The 21,551-nt window shown below is 44.0% G+C and overlaps 1 protein-coding gene across 11 annotated transcripts in view; it reads right to left on the reverse strand.

Annotated features, from left to right (window-relative positions):
* Positions 1-21,551, reverse strand: part of ADK (adenosine kinase) — a 634,537-nt gene that overhangs the window by 561,060 nt on the left and 51,926 nt on the right. For 3 of the 11 annotated variants that reach the window (XM_072628116.1, XM_072628111.1, XM_072628106.1), the window contains exons 1-2: positions 2,277-2,360; positions 299-342 (exon numbers count right to left, since the gene is read on the reverse strand). The exons of 4 other annotated variants lie outside the window; for them this stretch is intronic. In XM_072628116.1, the coding sequence (XP_072484217.1) occupies positions 299-342; positions 2,277-2,345 (113 nt within the window). In that variant the 5' untranslated portion in view covers positions 2,346-2,360. Of the gene's footprint in view, positions 1-298; positions 343-2,276; positions 2,361-9,991; positions 10,142-10,507; positions 10,574-10,712; positions 10,970-21,551 lie in introns of those variants that run through there. 4 more of the 11 variants (XM_072628107.1, XM_072628115.1, XM_072628110.1 and 1 more) reach the window with 4 other exon arrangements.

The raw sequence follows: 21,551 nt of genomic DNA on the forward strand, positions 1-21,551 counted from the left end.
TTTACCAACAATTTGATAAATACAAATGGAAGTATCACAATTTTTAAAAAATTCCTGAGCACTGTGCCAATAAATATTAAATTCCTATAACCCACTACTCCTATACATAAAGAGGAAGAAACAAGTCAGTCAACAACCATTTGTTTATTGAGCACTTACTCATTAGACATCAGGCACCACACAAAGCATGGGTGGTACCAAGAAAGTCAAAAACATAGTCCTTGCCCTCAAAAAACTCACATACTAACAGAGAAAACATGCAAGAAATTGTACACAATTTCAAATGAAAGGAACTAACAGTGGGAAGGGTGACCAGGAAAGGACTCCAGTAGAAAGACGGATCTGAAAGACAAAAATCATCTGCAATGAAAATGAAGACTTTAACTCCAAAGTAACTTTAAAAATTAACTGAACTGTAATACGCACACTCTCACCCTTGGACTTTCACATTCTAATTTACAAAAGAACATAGCAGATTTTGCAAGATCATCTGCTTTTATAGATAAGCAAACTGTGGCCTTCTGAGGTTAAGGACTGGCACAAAGGCCATAACTAAGTAGCAAATCTGGAACTTATATTCAAGACCCCAGGAACTCAATTCCAAACTCAGTGTTCCCCCACCATACCACATAAGCTTGGTTTCTAGCTGTTATTAAGATGCTATGAGAATCATGAGAACAAGTTTACAGTTTCATTGATGAAACCAGAACTTATCTTGCATTTACAAACCAAGCATTAACTAGTAATGTAACCATTTGTAACAACTAGCAATAGTAGAAATCCTAGAATAAAAGCATTCCCTAATCAACTTTCTTAACTGAATCATTTTAGCTGTGGAAAATTAATGACCTTTCTAAGTCATTAAAAGTATTAAATCAATTAAAGAGTTCACTTTGTCAAAAGAAAATAAGGTGCAATAAAAATTTATAGATGCCCAAAATAATATTTTCAGCAAAACATAATTTTTCATTTATGGAAATCCAATTTTATTCAAAAAGATAATAACTAGGCAATTTATAAAATATTTCACAATAATATTCTTTAAGAAGCAATCTCCCTCAGAGCACTTAGAAAAACTCAATTTTTCAATAAAGGAGCTGTTACCTAAACACAGGTGAATGGGGTGTATAATTCAATTCTGATTACAACAAAAATGTCTGAACAAAAAAGATTTCTAAGCTTAGTCAAAAACTTACTGATTTGATACAATAAAACAACCTGGATAGTCCTTTAGAAATTCAAGTAGAGGTAAAATCCTAGGACAAGAGTGTAACTTTGAACATGTAAAATGTAAAATGAATTATCCTGTGATGAACCACTAAGGGAGGAAAAGCTTTAATCTTTTGCAGGCATCCAACACAGTCCTCAACAAACTAGGAGGCACTTAAGGACATGTCAACTAATACTCCTAGTCCCATTAGCCAATCCCTAGTGTTCCCAAAGTAAAACAATCTTCTCTACCTCCCTCATATGCACTGTCTTTCCCCCTATTAGAAAGTTCCTTCAAAGTAGGAACTGTCTTGATTTTATATTTGTAGTTCCTGAGCTTAGCACAAAGCTTGGCACACAATGAGAGCTAAATAAAAACTATTCATTTATTCATTCACTAATAAATGTTCCTGGGTTTTTGTGCCAAGTTTTGGAAAGGGTTTCATACATAAAGTTTCCCAAAAGTCTTAGTGTAGTTTCAAGCTCTTAAAGTTTACTTTTGGGACACCCTGCATCTGAACTTGGCTTGCATTAGTGTTTTCGCCCCCCACCTCAGAAAAAAACTGTGATTTATTAACTCTGGATTTAAAGCTTGCCTGACTAAGGCTTTATATATTTCTGTTTAAAGTTTTCATCTAGAGCAGTACACCAATTATGTGATAAGCATGATATTTCAAAGGACTTAAGAATAGTTTTGCTTAAGGTAGCAGAAGAGTAAACATGGATATAACTCAAAAGATTTGGAGTTCTTCAAGAAAAAAGACTTCCTCAGCAAAGACCTATTTATAAATATGCGCATTAATAGATAACAATAGCATGGCAATTCTATGAAAGACTGCTAGCTTTAGAACTTTTTGGCAGTCCAGAAATATTTTTAAAAACCTGTGTATGCTATAAGATAATGTGCATCACTTTTCAGTCACACATCATAAGAAGTAGTAGTATGATATGGTGTAATGATGATGCAGTTTGGGGATGCTTTCAAAGACATGGTCTTTTCCTTTAAGGGATTCAGGTCCCATCACCCCATCATTCATGAGTCAGGAAAATCTAGGTTAAAATCTAACCTCTGACCCCTTATCAGGTACATGACCTTGGAGAAGCAAGTCACCCTCTCTGTGCTTCAGTTCCCTCATCTGTAAAAGAAGAGCATTCCATCACATCTGTGACTGGTCTGACACAGAGCACTCATTAAAGAAATGTCCTAACATAGTGTGAAAGTCCCATATTTCAAAAATCTGCCTCTTATAAGGAGGCTGTTCCAGCTAGAGAGGAAGTTAGGTATGGGGTTCTAGGCTCAGGAGTCAATAGATTTGGCTGAGAATCTTGTTCAGACGCTTACAATGTAATCATGGTCAAATCACTTAGCCTCTTTGAAATTTAATTTTCCCTTCTGAAAAACAGAGGTGAGGTTCAAGGAGATAAACAACATTAAAGCAGAATATAAATGATAGTTGTTAGTTCATTCATTATTCAGTCTTATATTCCAATTTCCTGATGTTTTTATTCCCCATCATCATGGATTGGTCAAAACTTAAAAGCCTCAAAAGCACCACACCCATCTACCCAAAGAGACCTTACAAATTAGGCCCAGCCTAAGATGTGGATGTGGCCAGGACCCAAGAACTCTGACTAACTATAAAGTCTAGTCTGGTCTTAACCACATCTTCCATCATCCAGCGCATACAAAGTAGAGTCAATGTGAAGGGTAGAGTTCGTACCAGACAGAACCCTAATCACAGCGGGGGCATTTGTGGGAACCGTCCCTTTTGGAGATGCCTGGGCCCCAGCTGGGAGTCTATCCCCACCCGGTTCCTTCCAAAGTGGTAAGACTGACACTAATTAGTGGTCTGAAGATTCAACGGTATTCCACCGAGCGTTTTTGTAACAGCTCATACTCTGCTTCCTCAGACATCTGCCAAGGACCCTATGCTGGTGTTGAATCAGTAGAAGAGAAAGGGAGGAGGACAGCTTGCTTCCCCTCAAATTCCCTCTCAAATTGACCTGTTAATCAACATCAGTGCTGTCATCAAGGCTTAACAACTAATTCATACTCTTGCTGAATAGCCTAATGCTAACTGACAGTTAAATCAGGGTACTGGTGGAAAAAGGGAAAAGGACAGGATTCATCTGGCTCTACTTTTATAAGCCCCACAAAATTCCTGCATAAGGTCTTGGGTCTGGAATATCTCAGATCAAAGACTACTTTTGGGCCTGCCCTACCACACAACTAAATGGAGCACCAGGGCTACACCTGATCAAAAGAAATATTTCCAATTTCCACAGCCCTCCCTAACATAAAGCCACTCTAGACTACAAGATGGAGTTAGCACAACAAAGGAATATTCAGAGTCCTTTTGTGCACAGATGTTTATCTCATTGTCTGACTTTGCAAACAAGAAAGGCATCAATTCAGTAAACACTTGTTGCTAGGATTTCTAAAGACATTGATGGAATATGGTATATGAGAAGGACAGAGATGAAATAGTGATCTGGAAAGATAATTAATTATGAAGTTTGTGATTTTAGATTTTCCTCCAGTAACTATCATGGAGCAGAATACATACACACACACAAACACACACAGACTAATAAAATTAAAAATTTAAGTGTGAGAGAATTTTTTTTTCAAATATAGAGTGTTGATACAGTGGAAAGAATATTGCATTTAGTCGGAGGACTTGGTTCAATCCCCTATCAATGAGTTACTGCCTATGTGTCCTTAAACCAGACAGTGTTTTCCCAAACTGATTCTTTAGCTTTAGCAAGGGGGCTGAACTGGATGACCTCTATATGTGTAAATCTATGATGCGGAAGAACTATGATCAGCATTTGGAAATTTGCAATAAAGGGAGAAGTCTAGCATGTTATCAAGAACATCAGACAAGGTGAATATGGGTTCCTACCTGTCTCTAAGCATCAACTTGCTATATGGATAATGCATTTTTTTTTTTGGTTGTAGTATAATCAAGTGCCTCTGATTGAATAATGAGATTAAAGAAGATCTTCCCCACCCATTAATGGGCCTGCTCATTAAGGGGAGTTGGAATGTTTGTTATCACCAAGATAAACTCAAGTTTCAGTGTGTCAGACTGGCTGATCAGACCAGTATGAGCTGGAATGCTGTACCACAGATTGGGCACAGATAGTCCATGTGAACATTTGGGGTGGATACTCCAAATTTGCACATCCTACTTTGTGCTGTCTCAATTCTGCTTTGCTCATACAGCACAGCACCCTTTTTGAGGAGTTTGATTAGGGAAGATTTGTAGGAAGGCCCATACCTTTTGTTAAGTTTCTAAAGAGGCACTGGTTCCCAAGGGTTGTGATGCCCTCTGGCTCTAAAAGATGTATAGAAACTCTGAGGGTGAGGCTTTACTTTGGGGTTTATTGACTGGAAGTGTTTTGTTTGGCCGGACTAGACTCTGGGAAGCCCCTATGAAACCCCCCTCAACCCACTTTGAAAACCTAGATATTGGTGCTTCTTTCTCTGGTAACTATGGTCAGACAGTTGGAAATCTGTCTGTAGGTCTTTCTCTTCTTGTATAGGTGAATGATATATATGCTTGATTAAAGGAGATTGTTAACCCCTCAAAAGTTGCCTTTCCTTTTGGAAAAGAAGATCAAAGAACCTGCGACAGCAGGCTCCCCTACGTATGTAGGGGTGCTTACTGTTACATTTGGTTTTCCTTAAAGTAGAATTCCCCACATTAGGGAATCGTAGCATGACTCCAAGAACTATCCAATCAATCCACTGGTGGGTAGGAAGAGATGTTGAAACCTACCTCCTAAAGTGGGGTTTGTCTCCAACACAGCCATACCACTCCCTTTCATCCATTATCAAACCAACACTATCCAACTTGGCTCCCTTCACCAACTGTGCAAACTCTCAATTTCAAGCCTTTTGGGAAAAACCTCTCTAGTCCAGAATATTTCTTCACCCACTCCCAAACCCCACCCCCCCATCTCAGATTCCAGCGTGGCTTCAGCAGACATCTTTCAGGTGGCTCCATGCCCTTTGGCTGTTCTTTTGCTCTGGGCTAGGAGAGGAAGGAGTCCACACCTTCTCATTTTCTGTGAGCAGTTCAGTCACACAAGATGAACGGGCCTAAATGGGTTATAATCTGCAGTGTGCAGTACAATCCATTACATTTTCTTCCCCAACCTCATTTACTCCTCTTCTGAATTTACCTATTACTGTCAAGGGCACCACCATCCAGGCTCATAACCTTGGTGTGATGCTTAACTTCTCTCTCACTTCACATATTCCATTAGTAGCTAAATACTGGCATTTCTACTTCCATAGTTTCTCTCAATCTGTCACATTCTCTCTAATCACCCAGACACCAATCCAATTCAGGTTTTTATCATCTATTGACTGGACAATTAAATTAATCAGTCTCCCTACCTCAAGTTTCTCCCTTTTCTAACCCATCTCCACCCAGCTGCCAAAAAAGATTTTCTTAAAGCTCAGGTCTAACCATCTCACTACCCAATCATTAAACTGCAGAGGCTCCCAAATGTCTCTAAGATCAAATATTAGTTCACCTCTATCTCATCCTTTTTTATTTTTTTAAATATACACATATTGGAACGCTCACTCAAAAAATTTTTTGACAAGGATTTTGTTGATGTTTGGTTATTTTCTAGTGTCTGACTCTTCATGACCCCTTTTGGGGGTTGTCTGACTCTTCATGACCCCTTTTGGGGGTTTTCTTAACAAAGATAGTGGAGTGGTTTCTCATTTCCTTCTTCAGCTCATTTTACAGATTAAGAAATTTAGGTAAACAGAGTTAAATGACTTGCCCAGGGTTACACAGCTAGAAAGTGTCTGAGGCTGCATTTGAACTCAGGTCTTCCTGATTCCAGGCCCAGCATTCTATCCACTGTGCTACCTAGCTGCCTCATTGACAAGAATATGCAGTCAAAAAGGTTTAGTGACCACTACTTGCAGAGAACTGAAGAGAGGGGAAGAATGTGAACTGGACTATATCCATTAATTCAATAAGCATCTACTATATGCTAGGATCAAGATCAAGAAACCTGTGGCCTCAAGGCAACATGTGGTCTTCTAGGTTCTTGGGTGCAGCTTTTTGACTGAGTCCAAGTTTTACAGAACAAATCCTTTTATTAAGGGAATTTATTCTGTGAAGTTTGGATTTAGTCAAAGAGCTGAACTTGAGGTCCTTCAAGGTCACATGTGACCTCCAGTCTGCAGGTTCCCCACCCCTGTGTTAGATGCTGGGATAGGTGGTGGAAAGTTCAAAGACAAAATGAAACAGTCTCTGCCCTCAAAGAGCTTACATTCTATTGGAGAGGAAGCAACATGCACAACTGTATATAACATGAATACATGATCTCTAATTTTTCTGCTCTGAAGTTCTATCTGTGATTCTATTATTTCTATGTATAAAACTTTCTCTAGAATGCTTACTTTTACTGAATCACAATCCTTTAAAACAGTATGGGAAAAGGATATATCAAGTCAGCAGAATAACATCCGTATTGGGCTGTATTTCATCTGCACAAAATACTATGAGATAACGAATAGAATTACCTCCACTTTACAATTAGAAAACTGAGGCTCAGAGACTTGCCTACAAAACAAAACTAGAAATGGTACAATACAGACTCAAATCCCACCAAGTGATCCTTCTGCTGATACAATGCTGCCTCAGATTGTAAAACAGGGGAAAAGTCTTTAAAAAAAAAAAAAAGAGCTCCACCTCTCCCATCTACGCAGTTGGTATTCAATCCATACAAGGAGTACATATATTATTGTAGTTACAAATCACAGATTTTTTTTTTTAAAGTAAGGAAATGCTCTGAAAAAAATGTGCATCTCTCATGCAAGAAAATGCTCTCAAATTCTAACTGTAAAATGTGACATTTTATGATATGATCAAGATACCATTCCTAAAAAGTTATCAAAGAGTGCTTGCTCTGCCATTAGAAATCTCTTTCTTCTTGGGTAACAGGAGGAGCTCTAGAGGACTGGAAAAGGGGGAGGGGGGCACAGAGAGGGGACATATATTTATTATATGCTGTGTCCATCTGAATACAGGCTAATCTTTCACCAAAAATGGTTTATAAATTTTAAGTGCAGCCTATAATCACACTTTAGCCTAATGGGAGTTCATGCTCCCAAACCAGAAGCCATCAGTGGATCTTCAGTGGAACTGGACTTTAAATGCATCTAGGGAAAAGCCTGTCTTCTGAATGTCTTTGGAGACTTCAAAAACATGAGCTTTTCCAGTGCCATGGCAAGAAGTGAAGATTACACAGAGTAAATAGCGCTGGATTTAGAATCAGGGACCCAAGTTCAAATCTCAGCTCTCTTATGTCTATAAAAACCTGTAAAATGGCGGGGGGGGGGGGGGGGGGGGGGGGGGTCGTCAATCTTTGAGAGTCCCATCCATCTTAAAATATATGATTATATGATTCATGGAGCCTTTCCAAGCTAAAATTCAGACTACCATTGTAGGGTAATCATATATAGAAATGAAACAACTGAAACTGGAAGAATAAAAACTTTATAGACATTGGAGCTTTCACAATAAGCACAATGAATGTAAGCTTCTCAAGTGGTGGGCTATTTCTCAACATGTCCCTAAATTCCCCCTAAAATTCCCCTCTTCCTAACTTCCCCATTTCTGTAAAGGGTCCTATGGCCTCTGCTCTGGAGTGACCCTCGATTTCCTGCTTTCTCTCCCCAGTTGAGTCTCCCACGACATCTCTAGCACTTACTTGGCTGCTAGTGCTTTCCTCTCTATCCCTTCTGCCACCACACCAAATTCACAGCCACATCTTCATCACCTGATGCCTGAATAGCAACCAACTATTCTTCCTGCTTCCTCTTTCTCAGCTCAACAATTCATTCTCCACACAGACGCCAAACTAATATTCTGAAATACTGACCATGTCATTTCCTTACTTAAGAAGCTTCAATGGCTCCCTATTGCCCCTAAGATAAAAATCAGAACACACAGGAGCATGGGTTTAGAGCTGGAGGAGCCTAGGTTATCCAAACCAACCTCCTCATTTTATAAATGAGGAAACTGAAGCTAAGAAATGTTAGGTTACTTGCCCAGGGTCCTAACTCTATCAATCACACCAATATGCCTCTAAAAGAACACCACCACAACAAAACAACTCCTCTATTTGATATTTTAAGCACTTTAGCATCTAGCTAGAGCCTAACTTGACAGATTTACTTCACAACATACCCCTTCATGAAATCCAGTCCTGCCAAACTGGCTTACTTGCAATCCTCTGTGTATTAACATAGACTGTCCCCCCAAATCGCAATGCCTGGCCTCTTAACATCTGGCTCCTTAGAATCCCTCAGCTCAGGTGCCACCTCCTAGTCAAAGTCATTCCTGATCTTTCCCACTTTTTGGTGCCCTCCTCTCCAAAATCACTTTGTAAGTACTCTGCATTTACCAGTCTGTGCACACACATGCCATATCCTTGGGGGCTGCGGACGCTTAATTTTGTCTTTGTATCCTCAAGGTGACAGTAGAGCGCTTTAGACATAGTAGATGCTGAAATGTTTGTTGAACGTCACAAGTCAAACAGGGTAGGTTCTCAACTTCTAAATAAGACTTTAGAAAACAGCAAGCACCTACGCGGAAAGCACATTCTATCAGCTTCTTTAAACAGAAAAGGCCTTCAACCTGTTTATACAAGGACAGGTGGCTTTGCGACTACAACACCCAAGAAAAAGCTAAGATTCTACCACAACCCCTCCACCTCCAACCATATACACACTCGCTCTCAGGCAGATTTACCTACCACTAAACTGAATTTCCTCTTTAAAAATCAACTTTTAACCTCTAAGCGCCTATAAACCGAATCTTGTCCCACTGGCTAACTGGCAAGTTAGCCTCAATTCTCTCCATTCCCAGCTCTCCTCTCTCCCCCACAAAGAGCTGAATTCACTGCTCCAGTGACTGGGAGTGGGGGGGGAGTGGGAGGCAAACTCACCCACGGTAGAGCCCGCGGGAGTCAAGCCCAGCCCGGAGTAACACGTTCCGAACCCCAGCAGACAAGCCCTCTCCATCCCCATTATGTAAACGCACGCTAAGTTCAGTCATCTCCTCAACGCTTCTATCTTGTTCTCTGTAGAAGCAGCCACACGACAGGGGAGAGGGAGGCAGGCTGCCCCGCTCCTTCCAGCATCCGTCTGCCAGAGACTGACAGACGTCGATTCACGCACGGCACCGCTGGCAACAGCCGCCTTCCGAGGGTGAGAAAGCCCGGGTTCGAGCCCCGGCTCCATCGCCTCGGGCAAGTTGCGTGACTTCTCCGCGCCTCAGCTTCTCTTCTCTGCGGAGCCTAGATCCCCTGCAGCTCCATCCTTCCCGGACTCCGGTGAGTGGCAGAGTCTGCGCCCCCGGCGAGAGCCCCCGAACATGCCCCCCCATCCTTTCCAGCCCTTCTCTGGCTTCCCCTCCAGCTCCCCCTCCCCACTCGCTGTCTCCGGGCTCGTAGACACCCCGCTAAAAAGGGGGTGCGACAAGTGGGGACGGACACGCCGGGAGCACTGGGGCGCAGCCCAGGGGCAAGGGCGCACGCTTCGCGGGACCAACTTCGCCCGGACGGACAGACGGACGGGCTAACTGCCCCTCGAGAAGTTTGTCCCCGCGGCCAAACACGTGGGCGCGGGTCCCCGGCGCCCCCAGCGACCGCCCCAGGCCAGGCGGGGGCGGGGTACGCGATCGGGGTCGCCTCCCCCGCGAGAAGCGCCCCCCGCGGGCCGCCCGACGACCCAGAGACCTACCTGACCGGCTGCATGGCTGCCCTTCGCCCCCCGCGCCGCAGCGCCCCGCCGCGGCCGGCCCGCTGCTCCCCCGGCTCCCGCCCGCGCTGCCGCGTCCTCAGGCTCTCCCGGCCAGGCGCCCGTCCCCAGCCCACCGACGCGCACACACACGCTCACACACACACTGGCGCTCACACGCGCTCGCGCCCGCCCGCCGCCCGGCCGGCCCCCGCCGAGCCCGGCCCCACGCGCTGATTGGCTGCGGCTGCAGGGGGCGGTCCCGCGGCTGTCAGGGAGGGGAAGCGAGGAGAGGGGCTAGCGGGGGTGGGGAACCTGCGGCCTCGAGTGCCCGTGTGGCCTTCTAGGTCCTTGGGTGCGGCCCTGTGACCGAGTTCAAGTGCTACAGAACAAATCCTTTTATTAAGGCGATGTGTTCTATTAAGTTTGGATTCGGCCAAAGGGCCGCGCTTGAGGCCCTAGAAGGCCACATGTGGCCTCGAGGCCGCCAACTCCCCACCCCTGAACTACGGCAACTACCCAGCTCCTGCGAGCCCTGGTGAGCCGGTGGCTAGCACGCTCGGAGGCCATCTTGGAAGCTGGCTACGGTTTGCCCTTCTCTCCCTCAAACTCTCGCAGCACCTAGGGCGGACAGCCTGAGGTGTGTGCCCGCCTCAAAGATGGCCGCCCAACCGGGCAGCGGCTTCGCTGGTCACGTGGCCTCGTCCTACACCTGCACGCGCACCTCGCTCCGGCGGCCCGGGAAGGGTGGAGACGCGGCGCCGTCCAGGGGCCCCTCAGTCCAGGGGCCTCTCCGTCCAGGAGCCCCTCCCCTCAGTCCAGGGGCCTCTCCGTGAAGGAGCCCCTCCGTCCAGGAGCCCCTCCCCTCAGTCCAGGGGCCTCTCCGTGAAGGAGCCCCTCCGTCCAGGGGCCCCTCCCCTCCGTCCAGGGGCGCCTCCGTCCAGGAGCCCCTCCCCTCCGTCCAGGGGCGCCTCCGTCCAGGAGCCCCTCCCCTCCGTCCAGGGGCCTCTCCGTCCAGGAGCCCCTCCCCTCAGTCCCGGGGCCTCTCCGTGAAGGAGCCCCTCCGTCCAGGGGCCCCTCCCCTCCGTCCAGGGGCGCCTCCGTCCAGGAGCCCCTCCCCTCAGTCCCGGGGCCTCTCCGTGAAGGAGCCCCTCCGTCCAGGGGCCCCTCCCCTCCGTCCAGGGGCGCCTCCGGCCAGGAGCCCCTCCCCTCCGTCCAGGGGCGCCTCCGTCCAGGAGCCCCTCCCCTCCGTCCAGGGGCCTCTCCGTCCAGGAGCCCCTCCCCTCAGTCCCGGGGCCTCTCCGTGAAGGAGCCCCTCCGTGCAGGGGCCCCTCCCCTCCGTCCAGGGGCCCCTCCCCTCCGTCCAGGGGCGCCTCCGTCCAGGGGCCCCTCCCCTCCGTCCAGGGGCCTCTCCGTCCAGGAGCCCCTCCCCTCAGTCCCGGGGCCTCTCCGTGAAGGAGCCCCTCCCCTCCGTCCAGGGGCCTCTCCGTCCAGGAGCCCCTCCCCTCCGTCCAGGGGGCCCCTCCCCTCCGTCCAGGGGCCCCTCCCCTCCGTCCAGGAGCCCCTCCCCTCCGTCCAGGGGCGCCTCCGTCCAGGGGCCCCTCCCCTCCGTCCAGGAGCCCCTCCCCTCCGTCCAGGGGCCTCTCCGTCCAGGAGCCCCTCCCCTCCGTCCAGGGGGCCCCTCCCCTCCGTCCAGGGGCGCCTCTGTCCAGGAGCTCCTCCCCTCCGTCCAGGCGCCTCCAGCCCCGGGCCAGGGCTAGGGCCGGGGAAGCAGCTTCAGAGAGTTCACCTGCGGGAGCCCTGTAGGCAGCCGAAGGAGAAGACGTGGGCGCTGGGCGCTGACCCGGCTTGGCACGCCCTGGCTCCCCGAACCTTCGCCGTCAGTCAAGCGGCAGTGGCTTCTCAGCGCCCGCTGTGTGCCCGGCACCGCGCTGGGCGCTGGGGAAACTTGTGCGAAGAAAGAAACACTCGGTAACGTGCAGAGGCCAGGCTGCCTGTTTCACAGACGAGGACCCTGGGGTAGCGAGGGGTTCGGTGACTTGGGGTTCGCGCGGCCAGGACCGGACCTCTCGTGGTCCGGCACTCTGCCCTCCGGTACTGACTCTTCAGTTCAAGTCACTTTATCAATTCAATGGGACCAGCACCCCGGCGTGTACCGGGAGTCCGACCCTGAGGGAGGAGGGGCAAAGACAACAAAACGGGATCCTCATCCCTGGCCTCCGAAAGTTTATATTTTACGGATGGCAGAGAGAAGCACATGTACACAGGTAATTCAAAGTGTACGTAAAGGACAATATAATTTTCCAGGGGAAGAGCGAACTACTGGGGTGGGGTTTGGAGGAGTGAGAATTCGGAATGCCAGTCCCCTTCTAAGGTGGCAGGGCAGAACTGAGAACTGAAGAACTCTAGGCGTGAGGATCCAAATGTTTAACACCTAGAATGAGAAAAATCTAAATTTCCTTTTCATTTCCAAAAAAGCTACTCCTAGACTACCAAGGAGCTGTGACTCAGTGCTCATGTCTCACAGTCTGCAAACAGCGGCATGGTTAGGGACGTCTTAGACTCTTTGGACAACCCTGTGGTTCACTGTTAGCCATGTAAAGCATCACCTTTGCATTAGATTTCCTCAGAAAATGCTGCTTTGGGCATAGTTATCCCTTTCTTCTAGAAAATATCTACCCAGAATGAAGTCACGGGCAGCATGTGGAACTCCACTGAGCAAGGTTTGCCGTGCATGGTGTAAGCTCGACCACAGTGTCTTCAAACAGAATAAACCAGCTGTTTCCTCTTGTGAGGAATGATTAAAACTTGTTTCCACAGAAATTAGGGAATATAGGACTTATGAAATGTAAGAGATCCGCATATAACAGAAAGTCTTTTGACTTGCAGCAAATGCAGGAGAATCAATTAATTGCAGAAGACGCTATCAGCATGGATTAGGACTAGATTATCTTCTAGGAGAATAGGGAAACAGATATGATGGAGAAATTTATTTCCATAAATTCAGAATAACAATCAGCAGAACAGGAGACGTAAAGAAAGAGTTATGTATCACACAGAAAAAAACGGGTAAAGCAAGGACCAACTGGTTTTTATCTTGTTTTGAGGTTATAAGTCAGCCAAGTAAAGGTTAAGTCTTGCTTGGAAAGCTCATGCATAATAAGCTTATCAATATTAACTTCTCTGGGAGGGTTAAAGATTCATTTTAATGACCATATAATGCATGTACCAGGAGGGGGAAGCTATCAAGGGGAACTCTGTAGTAGGCATACGTAAAAAAGCAAGTACCCTGACATACACAGGAGGACCTGCTATCACAGGTTGCTCGATCAGCTTTTCTGAAAGGAAAGCAACTTTTGAGAGGTCAGCAATCATTTTAATCAGGCACATGTATCATTCACTTAGTTCAGGGGAAAAAGTCAGCACCCTGAACTTCAGAGAAATAAAATCAACAGATATGGTTTCCAACTGTCTGACATAAGCAATACATACATCATAGATCTATAGATCCAATGTCTGACCATTACATACATACACAGTTACCAGAGAGGGAAGCACCAACATCTGAGTTTTCAAAGCCAAGGGTCCCTTGGCGGTTGCCCAGAATCTCCTCTGGCCAAACTTACACTTCCAAATTAAAATCTCACCTCAGAGTACTTATACATTTTTCAGAGCCAGAGGCATCACAACCCTTGACAACCAATGCCTGTTTAACAAAAGGGATAGGTCTTCCTACAAATCTTCCCAGACTCATTAATGGGTGGGGAGGAGCTTCCCATTAAGAAGCAAAATTATATTAACAATAAGCAAAAATACATTATCAATACAGAATATCTGAAAGTTGTACACCCTGTATTACCTAGCCAATAGGGGAGGGGGGCAGACAGAGGAGGGGCTTTGTGGTCAAACATAGGTATTTATTCTTGCTTTTATTTCTATAGAGGTATGTCTACCCAATGAGACACCTGCCACTGCAGTTGTGACTAATAAACTTTTCTTTTATCTTCACCCCTCCTGAGCCTGAATGTGTTATTTCTCACAATCTGAACTAAGACATAAGAACTGAACCAAAGAACTACCAAATAGTAGTTTAAAGTAGAGATGCCACATAATTCAGTTAAGCTTCCATCTTAAGTCTAAGTGATATTAAAATAGGATCAACATTAATAAAAATTTATTGACTAATAATCTTTGGGAACCATTTGTAAAGTGTTAATTTTTAATATGACCAACCTTGATTTAAAAAAAAAGTCTACTGAAAATATTATTTCACTTACCAAAAGACTAACAAAGTTGACCCCAAGAAAAATAAAGCAAGTATTTTGACTGATATTGCACATGTTCCAACATCCCCTACAACGATTTAAGACATTTTAACAGCTAATTATAGAACTGGAGACAGCATACAAAGGGCTACAAGGCCCAACCAGGGTGTACCCCTAGATTTTGGAAATAAGGTAAGGAAAATATTATTCTCAAAAAATTTCCCCTTGACTCTGTCACCTTCTCCAACCATGATTTTATCTCCTCCCAGTCACTGTTAAAATTCTAAAAACAGCAATCTAAAAGTCTTGCTTCCATTTTTCTCCCTGTCCACATTCCTCAACACCCTAAATTGTGGTTATTCTATTAAAACTATTCCCTCAAGGGTAACAATGACTTTATCTTAAAGAACTGAAGCAGTGACCTTTTCTCAGATCTCATCCTCTTTGACCTTGCAGAAAGGAAAGCACTGGATTTGGAATCAGAAGGCCTGTCTTCAGATCCTGCTTTTGTCACTACATGTGTGACCTGGGGCTTCTATGGGACTCTTTTTCCTCAGCCATAAAATAAAAAGATCCCTTCATGTATGCCCCCTCTTTCTTGATGCCTTCTTATCCTTTGGCTTCCATGAACACTTCTGTCTTTTTTCTTTTGGTTTCAACTATCCTTATTCATTCATTCATTCAATAAGCATTTCTTAAAAACAATGGTTCTACTAGCACACTTCTAAGTGCAGGCATTTTCCAAGACTCTATTTCCTCCTTTTTGTTCACATTCACTTTCTTGACAATGTCATCCACTCTAGTGATTTTGGTATCCCCAGTACTGGCACATTGTAGGAGTTTAAGAAGTATTTGTTGGTTAATTATCTAGTCCCTCGAAACTTCTGATATTTTAATTCAATTCAATAAACACTAAGCAATAGCTGTTTGGGGGTAAACAAAAATTCATCAGATGACCTCTGCCTTCAAGGAGTTTACATTTTATAAGTATTTGACATACACAGAATTATAATTTTAAAAATACTTGATAGTGCACTGTTTTTCAGTCATACCTGACTCTCGATGATCCCATGGACCATACTGCCCATGAGGTTTCCTTGGCAAAGATACTGGAGTGATTTACCATTTCCATCTCCAGTGAACTAAGGCAAACGGAAGGTAAGTGACTTGCCCAGTGTAACACAGCTAGTAAATGTCTGAGGTCTTCCTGACTCTCAGCCCATCACCTTATCCACGAAGCCATCCAGGGATAAAAAACAAACTGCTAGGTGAGGGAAGAGGGCATTATCTAGTGGGTGATTAGATCAATGCATAAAGCACTTATTAAACATCTGCCATATGCCTGGCATTGTGCCAAGGATTGGGAATACAAGTACAAGTAAGCAAGTCTCTCCCCTTCCACTGGCATCACAGAACCACAGGTGGGAATTGGAAGACAGGCAATAAATACAGAGGATCTGGAAAGAAGGGGAGCTTTTAAAATTGGAGACTAAGAAAGTAGCATGGGAAGCCTGATTCCAGGGCCAGAGTCCAACGATCCTTGAGAAGGAGGAAGGCATGATGGCTGGAGTGAAAGAGATTAAGGAAGATTTCCTTCCATGAAGGAGGGAGCATTGGATTGGGCCTCAAAAGAAAGTTAACAAGTAAAGAAAAAAGGGGCAATGCAAGCTGTAGGGTACTTCCTGAACAAATTATAGGGGATATTTCTAGGACAGAGAGGAGTGCACTTTGGCTGGAGCCTAGAGTATGTGGAGAAGGCCAATGTGATATAAGGAAGAACTCGAAGGGTAGTGTGGTGCAAGATGAAAGGGAAACTGGAATGCTAAGCAAAGGAATTTCAACTTTACTGCAAGGACAATGAGGGAACCACTTAAGATTTTTGAGGAGATGTGTGACATCACCAGATTTCTGCTTGTAAAATCTTTGTCTGTCAGAGGTAAAAAAAGCTAGGTAGGAGAAGGGAGAGAGAGAAGGCAGTAAGACTATCTAGAAGGCTATGGCAATAATCCAAGTAAATGGTAATGGCCCAGCAGTGGTTCACTGAGAGGAGAGGCCAGGTGCAAGAGAAATTATGAAGAGAGAAATGAAGGCATTTGTTAACTGACTCACTATGAGAAGAAGCTGAAGAGGGAAAAGAGGCAAAGATATAGAAAAAGAAGCATAGAGTTAATAGGAAAAATATGTATGAGGTATTTTTGATGCAGGAAGGAAAGAAGAGGTCTTCAGCACAACTGAACGCTCACCCCATTGAAGGGAGCTCTTCAATTTGTGTTCAGGTAGATTTAGGAACTTTAAGAAAATAAGAAGGATTTAGCTGGATTTTACATGGTGGAGGAGAGAAGGAGGGGAAAAGAAGAGGTATCAAGTAAAGCTAGTGGGGAGAAGAAAGATGGAATATTAGTTAGGACAGGAAGGTAAAAAGGAAGGCCTTTTAAAGGTCAGGGAGACTTGAACATGTTTGTAAGAAGATGAGAAGAAGCCTGAAGAGAAAGATTAAAGATTCATGTGAAGGGATGATTGATGGAAGAAGGATGATTCTGGATGCAGGAGGAAAGAAGATCAAAGAAATAGCTAGATTAACCTTTTCTAATAAAAGGTAGCTCTGTGAACAAAGAAAAGGAATGAGGGATGGAGACTGGGGGAGCTGTTCAGAAAGCCTTAGTCTTCTTAATAAAGTCTAAGACTGCAAATGTGAAGGGCTGACTGTGAGAAGGGGGCCTTGAGGACGGAAGAGATGGTTTTTAAGAGTTGTTTGTGACTTGTTAAGAGGAGGACTAAGCAGCAGTGATAAAGGCCTACAGGTTCTGGTAAGCACCATAAATTCATGGATAGCAAAATTAATTCATTTTGTAACTTTCTCTAACAACATTAGCATGGGTAGGAGAACCAAAAGAACAAATGTGCAATTATCACAATGACATCAATGAAAAACCACAAAAAGGAAATTGAACTGAGTAATGGAAAAGCTAATTAAGGGCCTGGAGAAGAGATAAGGAAACAATTTCTCTCTTACCAGTCAGTAAACATTTGTTAAGTGTCTACTATGTGCCAGGCACTGTGCTAGGCACTGAAGATACAAAAAGATGCAGACTGTTTTCTCTTGAGTTATGTTTTGTTTTAGTTTGTTTTTTCTCATAGTTTCCCCCATTTATTTTAATTCCTCCATGCAATATGACTAAGGTGAAAATGTGCTTAGTAAGAATCTATGTATAGAAACCATATAAGATTGCATGTCATTTCAGGGAAGAGAAAGGAGGGGGAAAAAAATCTAAGACTTATGGAAGTGATTGTAGAAAACCAAAAACAAATAAATTAATAATAATAAAAAATGCAGGAGATGATTCCCTGCCCTCAAGAAGCTCACAATCAAATGGGGTTCAAGATAATAAGCCAAATATATATAAAGTAATTAAAAGAGAAAAGGCACTAGAATTCAGAGGAGTTAGAGAAGGCTTCCTGGAGACAACAGGATTGAGGTTAGTAGTTACAGTGAACCATTTTGGAATGGATAACAGCTAGAGAAAATGCCTAGGGCCAAGAGATGGCATGTATTGTTTGGGTACCAGTCAGGAGGCCTGTCACTGAATAGATGAGTGTCAGGGCATAAAGTATAAGAAGACTGGGCCAGGTAGGAGTAGGCTAGGTTATAAAGGACTCAGTGCCAAACAGAGGATTTTGTATTTGATCCTGGAAGTAATAGGGAGTCTCTGGAGTAGTGACATGGTCAGAGCTACCCTTTAGGAAAATCTCTTTGGTGGCTGAACAGAGGATGAACTGGCATGGAGGTACACAGACCTGAGGCAGGCAGACTACCTGCAGGCCACTGCAGTGATCAAGGCTTGAGGTGATGAGAGTCTGAATTAGAGGGATGACAGTGTCAAAGGAAAGAAGGGGGTACATTTGGGGGATAATGCAAAGGTGGAATCACCAAGCCTGGGTAACAGATGGGGGGGGGGGGGGGGAGTGAAAGGAAGGAGTTCAGGATAACTCCTGGGTTGTAAGCCTGAGGGACTAGAAGGATGGTGATGCCCTCACTATAGAGAGGCAGGGAACTAGCTGCACAGAATAGTGTATATATATATAAACAAGGCTTAGGTGACATATTTTTGCTCCAGTACTTTTCTTTGTCATAGGGTAAGGATGACCAATATAAAGATAAAGGGAATCATTAAAATGTTTTGCTTTGTTTTAGGGATTGTGGGGGTAATACAAACATGAAACATACAGAGAAGCATTGCAAAACTTAAATGAAATGTTACAAAGAGAAATAAACAATATCAGGAAAAGGAAATATAGAATGACTACAACGATGAATAACAACAAAGTCAGAATTATAATGACCAAACTTGGCCTCCTCCAAAAGAAACAACAGACCATGCTTCTTCCCCTTCTTTGCAGAGGAGAGCCTTATTTTAGAACATTGTACACATTTAGTATAGTTGGTGTCTTAATTTCACTGAACTGCTTTCTCCTTATCTCTCTTTAATGGAAGATGGATGGAGGAAAGATGTCTGGAAATGGAAGGGATATTAAAACACCTATCTATCTACACACACACACATATATATGTGTGTGTGTGTGTGTGCATATACATATAGATATACATACACATTAAATATATATATACATACAAATATATTAATACATATTAAAGAGCACAGAGGCAGGAGATTGGAATGCTGACTTCAGGGTATATCAAGTAGGCTAGTTTGGCTGGAAAGTAAAGTTCATGAAGGGGAATGATGTGAAATAATGAGGTTGAAAAGGAAGTTTAGTGAAAATAAGAGAAGTCAAAAAACAGACAGTTGTAGTCAAAGACTAGAATTTCCAAGTTAAGGTTCCTACAAATGGTTTAGTTATGAAGTGTGACCACATCAGTTAGTAGCTGAAGTACGGGAGAGAATGTCAGTGGAATGCTTGATAATCTGGTTCCAAACTATCTTTCTAGCCTCATTTTTTACATTATTCCTGCTCATGCACCCTGCACACCAAACTTTCTTTCCTACTCGTTGTTCTTCTACTTTGTGTTTATGCACTGGCTATCTCATACTCCTGGAATGTATGCTATCTCTCTTTAAATCCTTTGATCCAAGGCTCATATCAAGTGACACTTCCTAAAAGAGCTATTTCCTGACCTTAATTCCCCTCTCCCCTCCTAGATTACTGCTTTCATTTATTCCCACCAAAACTCATATTGCCTATTGGACATCTTAAACTGGGTGTCCCAAAGATGTCTTAAACTCAACCTGTTCAAAACTGACCTCACTACCTTTTCCCCAAACCCTCCTCTATTCCAGTTTTGAGGGCATCACCATCCCCCTAGTCCCTCAGGCTTACATCCTAGGTGCAGTCCTGGATTTTCCATTCTCTTACCAGCTACCGTCCCCCCTTAGCCAAATGACCAAGTCCTGTTGGTTCTATCTTAACTTCTCTTGTATATCCCCCTTCTCTCCTCTGCCACTGGCAAGACCCAGGTGGGGTACCTCATCATTTCACACTTAAACTATAGAAGTAGTCTGCTCAGTCTCTCCGCCTCAAGTCTCTCTGCACTCTAGTCAATCCTGCACTCAGCTACCAAAGTGATCCTAAAGTAATTCCTAAAGCACATATTGGCCATGTCACCCCCAGGACACGTACACACACACACACACACACACAGAGTGCACTACAATAGTTCTGTATTACCTCCAGGATCAAATATAAACTCGCTGGTTTGAGTTTTAATTCCCTTCATAATCTAGCCTCTCCCTTCCTTCCTACTCTTCTCATACTTTATTCCCCTCCACTCCACAGACACTACTCTCCTTGCTATTTCTTATACAAGTCTTCCAACTGTGCATTTTCAGTGGCTTTCCCCAATGCCTGAAATGCTTTCCTTCTTCATCTTCGCCCAGTCAATCTGCTCAAAACTTTGGGGTCATCCTCACCCCCCACATCCTGTTACCATTTTATCTCTATAATCTCTTGTCATCCATCATAATTCCAGTTCTCATCACCTCTAAACCAGAATATTATGACAGCCTCTTAATTGATGATAAGGTTACCTTTGGTCTCCCAACTCTTTCACATCTTCCTAAAACGTACCTGACCATCCCAGTCCTCAGCTACAAATGTCATTGGCTGTCTCTCACCTCTAGGACAAAATAAAACAATAAAAATAAAAAACAAACAAAATAAAAATAAAACAACATAAAAACTCCCTAGCCTTCCCAACCAGACTCCAATCTACCCCTCTAACTTGACTTTACATTCGTTACTGCCCTTCACACTCTTGCATCCCATCCAAATTGAACTATTAGCTATTCCCTTATCCTCTCCTGCCCTTTCTGGTCTCTATCTGTTCAAACAGGCTGTTCTCCAAGACTGTTCATTTCCTCAAAATCCCTACCTGCTGAATTTTTTTCTTTAAGGTCCAGCTTAAAGAAAATGATTTCTTTGCTTTTCTCACATTCTACCATTTACCAAATAAATAAGTCTGTGTAGATAACATATGTCCCCGGTCAGATTATAAGTCTTTGATAGCTTACTATTATTCCTATTTTACAGATGACAATACTGAAGTAGACAGGTTAAATGACTTGCTCAGGATCACAGAACTAGTAAATAGAGATAGAATTTGAACTCATATCTTCGTACCTCCAAGTCCAGTACTGTGTGCACCTAGTGTGTAGCAAACACTTAAATGGGTTTTTTTAATTGAACATAAATTAAAATTTTCCAGATGCCAAACTAACTTGCAGGAATAATAGTTTTGATGGTAGGATTAAAGGTGTTTCCATAGCTCTTCCTGTCCCATTCTCAGGGAGAGATCATTCTGAAGCATATAGAGGGTAAAATACATTGTGATCTTCATTATAACTTGAGATCAAACTATTTTTTGAGTAACTGACAAATTCTGACCTACTCAACTAAACAGTCTCCAAAACTCAGGCATGAAGAACAAGGTGTAACTGTGGTAAGGAATCTCTACCTGCTTATCATATGTGCTGTGCAGAATCACACTGCTCTAATACATAGAATACTCCAAGAGGAAGAATACAGGAGTAAGACTTTTAGTGTTTATCCAGCATTATTCAACAAACAGAGAAAATCCATGACAGACATCGTTCTCCAGATTCCCATGTGCTCTGTGATCTGGTGACAATAGCCTACTTGCAATCTGTCACAAAAGAGTCATCTTGCAATTGCAGGCATCTTTTCTGGCTGTTGTTCCCCACTCCTGGAGTACTGTCCCTCCTCCTCCTCCTCTTTGCTTCCTGGCTTTCTTCAAGTCCCAGCTAACATCCTCTCTTCTCTGA

This window comes from Notamacropus eugenii, chromosome 1 (genome assembly GCF_028372415.1).
Source record: "Notamacropus eugenii isolate mMacEug1 chromosome 1, mMacEug1.pri_v2, whole genome shotgun sequence".
Taxonomy (NCBI): Eukaryota; Metazoa; Chordata; class Mammalia; order Diprotodontia; family Macropodidae; genus Notamacropus; species Notamacropus eugenii.